General features: G+C 51.2%; 1 protein-coding gene across 7 annotated transcripts in view; it reads left to right on the top strand.

Annotated features, from left to right (window-relative positions):
* Positions 1-12,489, top strand: part of AGPAT3 (1-acylglycerol-3-phosphate O-acyltransferase 3) — a 121,726-nt gene extending 109,237 nt beyond the window's left edge. For all 7 annotated transcript variants that reach the window (XM_063640536.1, XM_063640533.1, XM_063640532.1 and 4 more), the window contains 3 exons: positions 3,350-3,425; positions 6,248-6,446; positions 7,563-12,489. In XM_063640536.1, the coding sequence (XP_063496606.1) occupies positions 3,350-3,425; positions 6,248-6,446; positions 7,563-7,651 (364 nt within the window). In that variant the 3' untranslated portion in view covers positions 7,652-12,489. The remainder of the gene's footprint in view (positions 1-3,349; positions 3,426-6,247; positions 6,447-7,562) is intronic.
* The last annotated feature ends 448 nt before the right edge of the window (positions 12,490-12,937 follow it).

Genomic DNA, 12,937 nt, shown 5'->3' with positions numbered 1-12,937 from the left:
GTGGTGGTGTGTGTATAGTGTGGTGTGCGTATAAATTACATATGTGTATGGGTGTGTGATGTGTGTGTGGTGTGTGAGGTATGGTGTGTGTAAATTATATTTGTGTGTGGTGTGTGCTGAACTGTGTGTGGTATGTGTGTATAAATTATAAATGTGCATGTGTGTGCAAAATGGGTGGGTTTGGTGTGTGGGGTATGTGTGGTATAGTGTGTCATGGTGTGTGTGTGTATAAATTATATGTGTGTGGTGTGTGTAGTGTGTGTGAATATAAATCATATATGTGAGGGTGGTGTGTGTGTGGTGTGGTGTGTGTATAAATTATGTGATGTGTGTGGGGTGGTGTGTGTATAAATTATAAATGTGTGTGTGGTGTGTGCATATGAATCATATGTGGGGGTGGTGGAGGTGGTGTGTATAAATTATAAATGTGCACCGGTGTGTGTGGTGTGTGTATATGAATCGGGGGTGGTGTGTGTATAAATTACATATGTGTGGTGTGGTGTGTATCACGTGGGGCTGTGTGTGTCAGGGGCCACAGGCAGCCAGCGTGGGCCTCTGGGCAGGCCCCTCCCCTCACTGTAGACAGAGAAGCCTCTGTGGCGTCTGTGGCAAATCCTCCCCGTGCCAGTGGAACCTGGGGCCAGTGTGAAGCTGTTCTTATTTACTCTGCTCACCAGCGTGCAGCAGAGCCCTGTGAACCCCGCATGTGTGCTGTGTGCTGTTGTGTACTGGCGTTTGCTGATGTGTGTTGTGTGCGCTCGCATGTGATGTGTGGTGTATGTGCTGGCATGTTGCGTGTGCTGGCATGTGCCGGTGTGTGCACTGGTGTGTAGTGTGTGCTGGCATGTGGCGTGTGTTGAGGTGTGCTGGTGTGTGGTGGGTGCTGGTGTGTGGCGGGTGCTGGTATGTGGCGTGTGCTGGCATGTGCTTGTGTTGTAACGAGACTCAGCTTTCACTTCTGATGGGGTGAGGATCCATAGGTGGAATCCCCATCCACCAAAGCTTCAGTTCCTCAGTTCCTAGGACAGAAGTGTGAGGCGCGTGACCCTAGAGCGTGGAGCTGGCTGTGGAAACCTCGCTGGTGGACCCCGCAGCTCCAGCCTGGTGTTTCCCGCTCTGAGGTGCGTCGTCGCCCCCTCCTGGGCGCTGGGAGGCACTGCGGTTGCCCGTGGACAGCAGGTTCCTACCTGTGTATCTTAATTTTGGTTTTTTTTTTTTTTTTTTTTGGCTTACAACGCAGCGATTTGCTTCTCCCTCATAAAGGTCCACGATGAGCCCGGACAGTGCTCAGGGCAGCGCAGCTGTCCCCGCCTGGTGGCATGGAGCCTCCCTTCCTTAGCAAAGTGATTCTCCGACAGCTGTCGCAGGGAAGAGGCAGCATTGAGCGCCCGCTGTTAAGATGCTCTCTTACGGAAGCGACTTGTGGGAGGCAGGGATATGTGTTTTTCTTTTCCTTTTGTTTTTGTTTTTGTTTTTAAGAGAAAACCACATTTTATTTTTGTTAATGTTGAAGTTAATTTTCAATAAAATTTTATAGAAAATGATTTTTTTTTTTTTTTTTTTGAAACGGAGTCTCGCTCTGTCACCCAGGCTGGAGTGCAGTGGTGCGATTTCATCTCACTGCAACCTCCGCCTCCTGGTTCAAGCAATTCTCCTGCCTCAGCCTCTCGAATAGCTGGGATTACGGGCACATGCCACCACGTCTGGCTAATTTTTGTAGTCTTAGTAGAGATGGGGTTTCACCATGTTGGTCAGGCTGGTCTTGAACTCCTGACCTCATGGTCTGCCTGCCTCGGCTTCCCGAAGTGCTGGGATTACAGGCATGAGCCACCATGCCCGGCCGAAAATGAATTTAATTTTAATCAGTTTGACTGTAAGGCAAGATTTTCTGAATTTCGTATAACTTTCATAATTGTTTTGAATGAAAGAGTACATTCATGTTCTAAGAAAACTCTTCAGACACATGAGCCAAATTTTGTTCTTATATCAGTGTGTTTTTAATTTTATTGTTTAATTTATATAGACAGCCTGTTTATGTAAATTAATAGCCTGAATAGCCTGTTTTGAATAGTAGCCATCTTGTTCAGATATGTGTTTTTCTTAACTGCCCAGAGGGAAGGGAGAACTGGGCACCAGTGAAAACAGGTCACGCCTACCTGATGTCTTGCTGTGTGGCTCAGTGACGGGCGCTGTGGACGTGGCAGCCCCTGAGTCCCAGCTCCCGTACACACAGTATCGCTGCTGCCTTAGAATCACTGCTGTCATCCTAGCTGGCAAACTTGGTGTTCTTATTAAATTTTAAAAGTATTTAAAAGATTTTAATATGTCATATGTGAGTGGCTTACCCCGTGTACTTACTCAAATTCCAACTGACTTTTAAAATAAGAGATGTAACATGTTACTTATTTAAAATTTTCCAATTCGATTTGTCAGGTAATTGCCCTGCTTATCTTACCAAGTAGACATGTCAACTTGTGGGCTGCTAATCCACTTGGTAGATTAGTTATGTAAATAAATTAGTGTCCAAACTGAAATCAGCTATTTCATAATGGAGATTAAAATGCCTACATTTTTAATACTTTTCATATTTGAAGCAAGTGGATTTCATTTGTGAAATAATCTTCTTTGCCTAATGAAAGACACTCTCAGTCATGACTGTCTCTAAAGAATGAACATATTAAGAAAGACCAGAACTCTCGGGAGCTCATACATGACCACCCTGCTCATGGGCCAGGGGCATGGCCTGCCCGGTTAAATCACTCGTGGGCACCCTGGGGTTAACGCTGCCGCCACCCTGCACAGAAAGCCACATCCTGGCCTCTCACCGCCACGCCAGGCTGACTGTGTACTCAGGGCAAATGCCTGAGGAGAAGATCACTTAATGTTTGTTTTTAGAAATTGAGAGTGAGAGGCCGGGCGCAGTGGCTCACGCCTGTAATGCCAGCACTTTGGGAGGCCGAGGCGGGTGGATCACGAGGTCAAGAGATTGAGACCATCCTGGTCAACATGGTGAAACCCAGTCTCTACCAAAATAAAATGCAAAGAAAAAAATTAGCTGGGCGTGGTGGCGCATGCCTGTAGTCCCAGCTGCTCGGGAGGCTGAGGCAGGAGAATCACTTGAACCCAGGAGGCAGAGGTTGCAGTGAGCAGAGATTGCACCAGTGCTCTGCAGCCTGGCAACAGAGCGAGACTCCATCTCAAAAAAAAAAAAAAGAAATCGAGAGTGAGATGTGATAGAACGAGTGGGGCCCACAGGCCACCCTGGCACACGACATGTTCCCCTGTGCCCTCTTTTTAGTGTGAGGTCATGTGAGGATTCACCCTACCTTGAGTCTTTTTCATAAAACAGGAGATTTCCTCTGGAAGACATCCCGCTGGATGAAAAGGAAGCAGCTCAGTGGCTTCATAAACTGTACCAGGAGAAGGTAAGCAGGCTCTGCTCCCGCTCAGGGTCCTGGTCTCCTGAAGAGGCTGTGGAAGGGGTGCTGGCGAGCAGGCAGGTGACACGTGGGAGCTCCGTGGGAGACAGGAGTGCCACCCAGGTCCCAAATACTCCTGATCCTTCTTTCATTTCTTCGTTTTTTTTTTTTTGTTGTTGTTGTTTGTTTTTTGCTTTTGTTTTTGTTTTGTTTTGTTTTCTGAGACAGAGTCTCACTTTGTCACCCAGGCTGGAGTGCAGTGGTGCGATCCTGGCTCACTGCTGCCTTGACCTCCTGGGCTCAAGCGATCCTCCTGCCTCAGCCTCCTGGGTAGCTGGAGCTACAGGCGTGAGCCACCATGTTCAGCTAATGATTCAAAAAATTTATTTTTGTAGAAATGAGGTCCCACTATGTTTCCAGGCTGGTATTGAACTCCTGGGCTCAAGCAATCTTCCGGTCTCGGCCTCCCAAAGTGCTGGGATTACAGGCATGAGCCACCACACCTTTTTCTTAATGTTTGAGAAATTAACAAGCTACAGACAAGTATGAAGGGTAACAAGATGCCTGTATGACTATGGCTGGTAATACTTGGTCACATTTGTTTCATTTTCTTAAAAGAAATTACAGGTATGTAACAGACATAGATGGTCACTAGTCTCCTTGTATAATAGAAACAAATTAGGGATGTTAGAGCATTGTTTTGAACACCACACTCAGTTCGTATTTCTTTCCCCCACGGCTTACTCAGCCCAACAACTACTTTCTCTTTGTTTTATACACACAAATGCATGGGACATTCGATTTCCACTGTCGGCCTTGTGGGAGAGGAGATAACCAGGAAATCCTCCCAGGGTGTAAAAAATATCATCGTAAATGCGTTGATGTGCTCTCAAGAAAATAAGGGAAATTGGCCAGGTGCTGTGACTCATGCCTGTAATCCCAGCACTTTGGGAGGCCGAGGTGGGCAGATCACCTGAGGTCAGGAGTTCAAGACCAGCCTGACCAACATGGGTGAAACCCCATCTCCACTAAAAATACAAAAATTAGCTGGGCTTGGTGGCGCGTGCCTGTAATCCCTGTAACTTGGGAGGCTGAGGCAGGAGAATCGCTTGAACCCAGAAGGTGGGGGTTGCAGGAGCCGGGATCGCCACATTGCACTGCAGCCTGGGCAACAGAGTGAGACTCCGTCTCAAAAAAAAAAAAAAAAAAAACGGAAATCTCCAGGACTGGAAAGGGAGGTGGGGCTGAAACACAGTCCTGGGCCTGGGAGCCAGCAGCACCATGCCCAGCTGGTGCTTTCTGCCTGCCCCACCCCCGAAGTCTTGAGCTGTGATGGAAACAGAAAATAAAGATTTCCCCTCATTCAAGGTGGGACATTAGAACCGAAAACCCCACATGATGCTGGGACCCTCTAAGGATTGGACCCTCAAGAAGGTTAAACTGGAAAAGAAAATTACCTCCCAGCACAGAGAAATGGCCTTGAAACTTGCCTTTCTCCTCTTGGGCTCAAGAAAGTCTGCCTAGGAATTCATAATTACAGGCCTGCCCTCCAACAGGCTTGAAGTTTGAATTTATACGAACAACATAGTTCAAGAAGCACACAGCCAAAATGTGTGTGCCAGGACACTCGGAGACATTCCAGAGGCAGGGAGCTGGGTGCTCAGGGGTGGCCAGGACACGATGACACCTGCCTTTGCAGGGACACAGTGTGCGGCTGGCAGGGGGCACCCCAAGCCCAGTTTCCAGCAGGAAGCTGAGAACCATGAAGAGATCAACTAGAAAAAATAAAATCTCTTGAAGCCAGTGAGCTCAGTGTTAACAGTCTCCAACCACCTTTAAAAGACAGCGGGTCGGCCAGGTGTGGTGGCTCACGCCTGTAATCCCAGCACTTTGGGAGGCCGAAGTGGTTGGATCACGAGGTCAGGAGTCCGAGACAAGCCTGGCCAACATGGTGAAACCCTGTCTCCACTAAAAATACAAAATTTAGCGCGGTAGTGGGCACCTGTAATCCTAGCTACTCAGGAGGCTGAGGCAGGAGAATTGCTTGAACCCGGGAGACAGAGGTTGCAGTGAACCGAGATCATACCACTGCACCCCAGCCTGGGCGACAGAGTGAGACTCCATCTCAAAAAGAAAAAAAAAAAAAAAGAGAGAGAGGGTTGATGGTGCCCTTCACTAATTCCCAAGCATCCTAGAGTCCCACGGGCTGCCCCGCCCATGGGCAGTGGCTGCGGAGTGTCTGCTCTATCAGGCGTGGTGATTGATTTCCTGCCAGCCTGTGCCCTTGATGTTCCCACCAGAGACAGAACCCTCTGCAGGTGGCCCTGGCCAGGCTCCTCTCTCCTCCCAGCTCCTCATTAGCCTCCTTCGCCAGGCCAGGAAACCGAGGTAGGCGAGGTTAAGGAACTTTCCGTGGGCCGTGCAGCTGAGAGTGCGCTTTGCAGGGATTTGCATCCAGGCCGCGGGACTCACACAGGCCACACCTGCCACCCCCGCTGCCTCTGGCTCGTGGGAGGGGCGGGGCGTGGCGGGTGGCCTGGGCAGTGCTGGGCAGGCAGATGTTGGTATTCACAGCGTTGCTCTCTTGACCGATTATTTTCCTGGGAGACTTCCTCGGTCAAAGGGTTGATCTGCTTGCGAGCTCTTGATGCCACCAGAGATTCTCCAAAAACAGCTTCGCTCCCACCTGCAGCTTCTGTGATTTGTCCTCTTAATTGATGTGGCGCTTTTTTTAGGTTGAGTCGTTTTTCATTGCCAACAATCTCCTGCATTGAAATAATAGCTTGTAAAAAGGCTCATGCTTCCTTTTTCTCTGTCGACTCTTCTAGGACGCGCTCCAGGAGATATATAATCAGAAGGGCGTGTTTCCAGGGGAGCAGTTTAAGCCTGCCCGGAGGCCGTGGACCCTCCTGAACTTCCTGTCCTGGGCCACCATTCTCCTGTCTCCCCTCTTCAGTTTTGTCTTGGGCGTCTTTGCCAGCGGATCACCTCTCCTGATCCTGACTTTCTTGGGGTTTGTGGGAGCAGGTAATGGACACTGTCACTAACAGCCCACACTCTGATGGGCCTCACAGTATCGGCCACAGGGTCCGGGACCCGGTGACTCATCACGGTGGCTGTGGGAGGCAGGGGCCTGGCTGTTATGGACCCTGGAGCCAGGATCCCCCCACGGCCTGCGGGCCTCAGAGCCTGGATTCTTGCACTGAGCTGAGGGTTGCCTCCTCAGAGAGCCGAACGGCCGCCACCTGGCGCCATCCCCACTACAGCCCCACTGGCTGGCGCCCTTGAGGATGCCGACGAGAGGGTCCCTGAGAGGGTCCCCAGCCCCCCTGTCTGCTTTTGGGCTCTTAGGGGTCAGGCTGGCATGGCCATTCGGGAGGTTTAAGCAGGACATCATCATTCAGCTCCTCCCCGTTGACCCCCAGCGACTTCCCTGCTGTGTGCCCACCCCAGGCACAATGCCAGGCCCACCACGACTCATCAGCTAACCTGGGGCCCATCAAACACCCAGCCTGTTTCTGTGGTGAGCTCGGGCACCCACCCACTCCCGGTAATTGAGGGGTCTCTGTCCGTGGAGACACAGTCCGTGTGCATCGCCCTGTGAGCCGACTCCCCAGGCCCAGCAGCTGAGTCAGCTCCTCCCCTGCTCCTGCCGCCCCTGCCAGGGGCCTTGGGGGGAGGGGTCCCGAGAGGCAGTGACTGCCATCAGCCTCTCCCATTGGACTACATGATGACTTGAGGCCACCCACAGAGGACAGGATGTGACCTGGTTACATCTGAGGGTCCTGCTCGTCCACCTCTGTCACCTGTTGGGTTCGCAAGGCCGAGCTGTTAGAACGCCCTGAAGCCCTTCTGCCCCCACCAGCCAAAGACCCAGAGGGGCAGGCAGGGCAAGGTCCACATGTCCACCTGCCTCGGACCCAGCCGGTCAGAAGATGTGCCCCTCACCCCTGCCTGAGCAGGCCATGGCCTGAGGGCTGTCTCCCCGCAGGCCACACCTACTTATTGACAGCAGAGGCCACTGGGTGTGTGGGGCAGAGGGAGAGGGTCTGGGGCAGAGGAAGGAAGCCCCAGTAACACGTTTTACAGCAAAAAGGCAAAGTCATCCGTCTCACCTCTTCTCTCTCTCTCCTGTCTTGAAAGCTTCCTTTGGAGTTCGCAGACTGATAGGAGTAACTGAGATAGAAAAAGGCTCCAGCTACGGAAACCAAGAGTTTAAGAAAAAGGAATAACTAATGGCTGTGACTGAACACATGTGGCCTGACGGTGGTATGCAGTTAACTCAATTAAAACCAGAGTAACACACAGAGTGGAGGAAAAGACAATTAGAAACTATTTTTCTTATTAACTGGTGACTAATATTAACAAAACTTGAGCCAAGAGTAAAGAATTCAGAAGGCCTGCCAGGTGAAGTCTTCAGCCTGCCACAGCGCAGGGTCCCAGCATCTCCACGCACGCCCGTGGGAGGTGGGTCCGGCCGGAGAGGCCTCCCGCAGACGCCGTCTCTGCAGAACTCCGCTTCCAAGAGGGAGCCTTTGGCTGCTTTCTCTCCTTAAACTTAGATCAAATTTTTTGTTTTTTAATCAGTTATTTTGGGAACTTAACCTGGCCCTTCACCTCTTCTGCACCCCCCTGAAACTGTCTCGTAATGAATTTCTGCTGTCCTCCTGGGAGTGGACGGCCAGGTCCCATCCCCCGGGAGCATCGCTTGGCTCAGCACCTTGGCTCCCCGTGGGGGCCCCGTGGAGAGCGCCCGTAGTGATAAGCACACCGGCACGAACATCAGGTCGATTCCTCGAAGTCGGAGCCCTCACTCTGCCCTGTCCTGGGGCTGGCTGAGGGCGAACGCCCCACCTTACTTTCTAGAGCCCTGTCTGCCCTAGCTCTTATTTGACCCTGTGTGTAAATACGTACATCTGTTTTTAAAGTGGATGGACCCCTGAGAACTCAGTGAAATGCAGAATTCTCCATGCACCTAAAGCTCCTTTGTCCCTCTCATGGCTGTCAGACCCTGGTCCCTCCACACTGGGTGCTGGGGAGGGAGGACCCTCGGGGCTACCGCGTGGCCCCCCATCCCACAGATTAGGAGCCAAGGAGGGAGGACAGGGCAGCCTGTGGGACTCTAGGATGCTTCAGAAGAAGCGAGGGCACTGTCAACCCCGTGTTTTAAAGGTGGTTGGAGACTGTTAACACTGGGCTCATTGGCTTCTAGAGATTTTATTTTTACTGGTTGATCTCTTGGTGGTTTTCAACTTCCTGCTGGAAACTAGAGGTGGGGCACCTCCCAGCCTCGCACTGTGTCCTTGGGGAGGGCCTGCCCCCATCCTGGCCAGTGTCACTGTGGCCCGGCCACCCCTGAGCGCCCAGCTCCCTGTCTCCTGGACGTCCCTGAGCGCCCAGCTCCCTGTCTCCTGGACGTCCCTGAGCGCCCAGCTCCCTGTCTCCTGGACGTCCCTGAGCGCCCAGCTCCCTGTCTCCTGGACGTCCCTGAGAGTCCAGGAAGAGCAGAGGGCAGCGCTCGGCCGGTCATGCTGGCTCCTTCGGCCTCGCAGCGAGCCCCTGGCCCACGCCGAGCGAGGGATGCTTCTCCCTACAGCATGTCCACTCCCCCGGCGTGGCCAGGTGGAGCCCCTGGGGCAATGGCAGTGGTAGAAAGCTCAACTTGGTTGCGGTACCATCAGCCCACCTGCCTTTGGCTTTCAACTTGCTTGTTCTAAGTCACACCCCCCTCATCTTTTTAGCAAGGGAAAAAAACAAAAATGGGTGTTATCTCTAATATATTGCAACCAGCGTTCTGAATAGAGGTAGGTTGAGTTTTCTAGGGGAAAACAAATGGAGAAAAGAGGCATGAAGAAAAGTAAACCAAGAACGTAATTAGGCATCAGGCCTAAGTGTCCTGGGGAGATTGGAGGGGACGGCAGCGTTCTGCGTGAAGGAGGCACTGCCGGGCCCCGGGTCTGTGAGGGCCGTGCTCTCGGGGCGTGTGCGGGACGCCACCTGTGCACACCTGCTCAGAGCACGGCTCCTCACAGGGGTGAAGGGGCAGACCAGCGAAACCAGATGAGACCAACGAAACCAGGCGAGACACACTTGCAGACACTGTTGTTCTGGAAATGTGCTTCCCTCCATCTGAAATCTCATCCCTCCACCTGCCCACTCGGGCAGCTGTGCTGTGAGCAGGGCACGTGCTCCCCTGGCTGAGCACCCCAGAGATTCTCCGGCACCTTCCTCATGCCGCACGCTGCTCATCCGTCTCCGTGTGTGTTTAGATCCACGCCCTTCACTGACTCCCTAACACCTGCAAAATCTTTAAGGAAAAAAGCTGAAGGGTGCGACCATGCACATATGTGACCTGGAAAATGCAAATTTAGATCTTTTATGATTTAATTAATAGTTATTGTTTCCCACAGAAGTTCCCTCCCTTTGAAATTAACATGTAATGTATAAATTTCTGCACTGAGTCATGGCGGAGCTGGGCAGCCCTAGGTTAGAGTGGAGACGGAGGCCCGGGCACAGGGGTCACACCTCATCTGGTTTCCTTCCCATCTCACAGCTTAGCTTGCACTTCTCAACACCAAGCCTTTAAGAGCAATAAAAACTACACCATGAATGTTTGGATTTTTTTTTTTTTTTTTTTTTTGGAGGAGGGTGGATTTTGCTTTTCATCCAGAAGGAAAAGGGGAGGAGAGCTCCTTTACATTTTTAAATTAAATTCATAATCCCAGAACAGTCTTTTTTCTTTTTCCTTTACACCCTACTTCTGAGCTTAATTCAGTTGATGTTATGTCCAAATTCAGGCTGAGTGCTCAAGCTGAAGCAACTCTGTAGCCCACAGTCCGTGCTGGCCGCTGTCGGGGTGAGGCACATTCTAGGCCTGGCATGCTGATGCCCTCTGCACCCGGTCCTTGAGCCAGGCTGAGGACAGGAAGGGCGTTGCTGGCCTGTAGCTCCTGTTGCCCACCCAGAGCCAGGCACCCCACTGGAGGCTCCCAGCCGAGAGGACCCAGGCCCACCCACAGGCGTCTGGCAGGCCAAGCTCCCAGCCTGGGCCGTGGTCTCCTGGGGACGCCACTGGCCTCCCAGCTTAGGCCCAGGTGCCAGGTGTCATGGGGTCTCCTGCCCATCTTCCCAAGGATGCCATTGCTGTCTTCATCATCTTCCCCTGTGTGAGACACTGGTTGCCTGGTACTCGGCGACAGTGTACCAGACGCACACCCTATGTGAGGTGCTTTAAGGTCCCTGTCCTCAGGAAGCACAGAGTCTGGTGGAAGAGATGAGCACTGAACAAATCACGAAATAAAACAACCATGTAAGCAGCACTTTCTTGTTAAAAAAAAAAAAAAGCACGTTCTGTCGATCAATTTTGAGTCTCTCTGCCTTGTCTGTCTGTCCCCTGACTCCCCTTTCGTGCACCGTGGCATGAGAATCTTTCCTCAGGCTTCTGGTTGAGGTGTTGCTGAGCATTGACATTGATCTGAGGAAGGAAAAGCCGTGGTTGGACCCAGCTGTGTGTTTCATTCACGTGCAGTTCAGTAGCTGTTGCCAGGCTGTCCGTGCCTGTTGTGACTACCGGTTGGGGTCAGATTTGGGGTGAAGAATAAGTAACCTTCTGCATGCTTTGTCTCTACCTGAGACACTTATACAACAAGCCAAGTATAATCTCTCCAGCCCTGCAGATTTTCACCTGACTTGTTCAACCCCATGCGTAGACTCCCGCTGCAGGCCTCTGGCCTGTGGCTCGCTGCATGCAGCCCCTGGCGTGCAATACTAGTGCCCCACGGCGTGATGTGCTTCTAGCCCTTGCACTGCACCTAGGCTCAGGGTTCAAACGGCCAGCCCGAAACGCCTGCCTGCCTTCTTTCTGGAAACAGCACGTCCCCGGCCGTGTGCCTGCCCCTTTCTCTACTGAGCTAGTCCCCAAACCAAAGGCAAGCCCCCTCGGGCCTCGGGGGATGGGGCCGGCCACACCCCTGACTCCGCCCTGGCTCTGCCCCATACCCCTGCCGTGGGGCCGACCTGGGGGATGCAGACATCCGGCTCCGTATTCCTGCCTATCGGGGCCAGGATGCAAAAATAATTTTGGCGTAAAAGATGTCACACTGATCTGCTCGAGTAGGGTGGACACATGAATTAAGTTTTATCATGAACACTCGCTGCTTGTTAATTCAGGGATAATGGTGGCATTCTTACAAACTGCTCGGGAAATAGAATGACAGGAACACTTTTAGGGAGCCCAGGAGGTTACCAGGGACATTGGTGTCGTTGGCCCAGGCAGCAGCGTACGCTTTTCAAAGATCATTGAGTTGTCTTAGAATTTGAAGCTGTGTAATGACAATGTCACCTGGAGTTCTTCTCCATTTCTTAACTTTTTGTTGCACAAGTATTTGGACAGAAGTCGAACTGTGAATGAGATACTGAAATGCACTAAATTGTATTAAATTAAACTGGAGTTACTTGATACAATGAAGAAATGCATCTGATCTACTTGTATTTATTGTCTCAGAATTGTACGTTGTGACAATCAAATGTTACTTGCCTAAATGCCAGGAAATTCAACTGGCCTCTTAATCACCAAGATCGCCAGCAAGTACTGTAACTAAATGAAAATCTCTCTCTCTGGAGAACCCACACAAACCATTGACCTGAGTGCACATGACAGCCACTGGCTTCTTTTTCTATGATTGAAAATCCGCCATCGCTGACTGTTGGCCAGTTTCAAAGGGACCCATTGTATACAGGGTGCAAATGTATTATATGGATGTTTCCTTTTGTACACTTCATTTTTACAAGTTTTGCTATTCACAAGCTTTATGTAGTGGAGGATAGAGGTATTTTTGGTCTTTAGAAACTTGTCGGGGTGAGGGCTGCTAACTTACACTTCAGAGGCCTGTGTCCCGGAGGCCTGGCTGCGTTTGCCGTGCTGCGCGAGGAGCTGTGTACACAGGCAGGCGTGCACCTGCCCAAGCGCGAGTAGCTCTTGTGTAGTGGTGAAATGCTGCAGGCATCTGTTTATTAAAATTGCTGCTGTGAAAGACAGGGATAAAAGATCCACAATATAAGAGAAAGTGACTCTGTGCCTCCTTCTGTTTCTTCATTTCCAGTCTGCATAGATGTCTCCAAGGGGGAAACCAGGGCCACCAGGCACTCCTGTCCCCTGGGGCCACCCACCTGCAAAGCCCACTCCCACGGGCTCTGTTTCCTCAGAGGCCATCCTGCCGACAGCACTTTTCAAGGCCCTCTATTCCCTACGAGTTGCTTTCTGGAAGGGGAAATTGAAAAGGAGAGAGGTCACCTGAAAAAACACGGGAAAATCAGCCAGTCCACAAAAACATGCCAAATGACCCGATGATGTCCAAAAAAGGGTTTTAAAAGCCATCAAGGACAAAAGCTTTTCCTAAGTGGCATGTATACATCCAAAACAACTCTTTTTTTGTAGAAACATTCATCTGTGGAGAAAACCAAGGAACCCCTTTCTCTTCTTTATTAAAAAGCAAAACAAAAACTCTTGTTAGAACCAA

This window comes from Symphalangus syndactylus, chromosome 5, assembly GCF_028878055.3.
Source record: "Symphalangus syndactylus isolate Jambi chromosome 5, NHGRI_mSymSyn1-v2.1_pri, whole genome shotgun sequence".
Classification (NCBI taxonomy): domain Eukaryota; kingdom Metazoa; phylum Chordata; class Mammalia; order Primates; family Hylobatidae; genus Symphalangus; species Symphalangus syndactylus.
The sequence above is the reverse complement of the archived record's forward strand: the minus strand, read 5'-3'. Positions and strand labels throughout refer to the sequence as shown.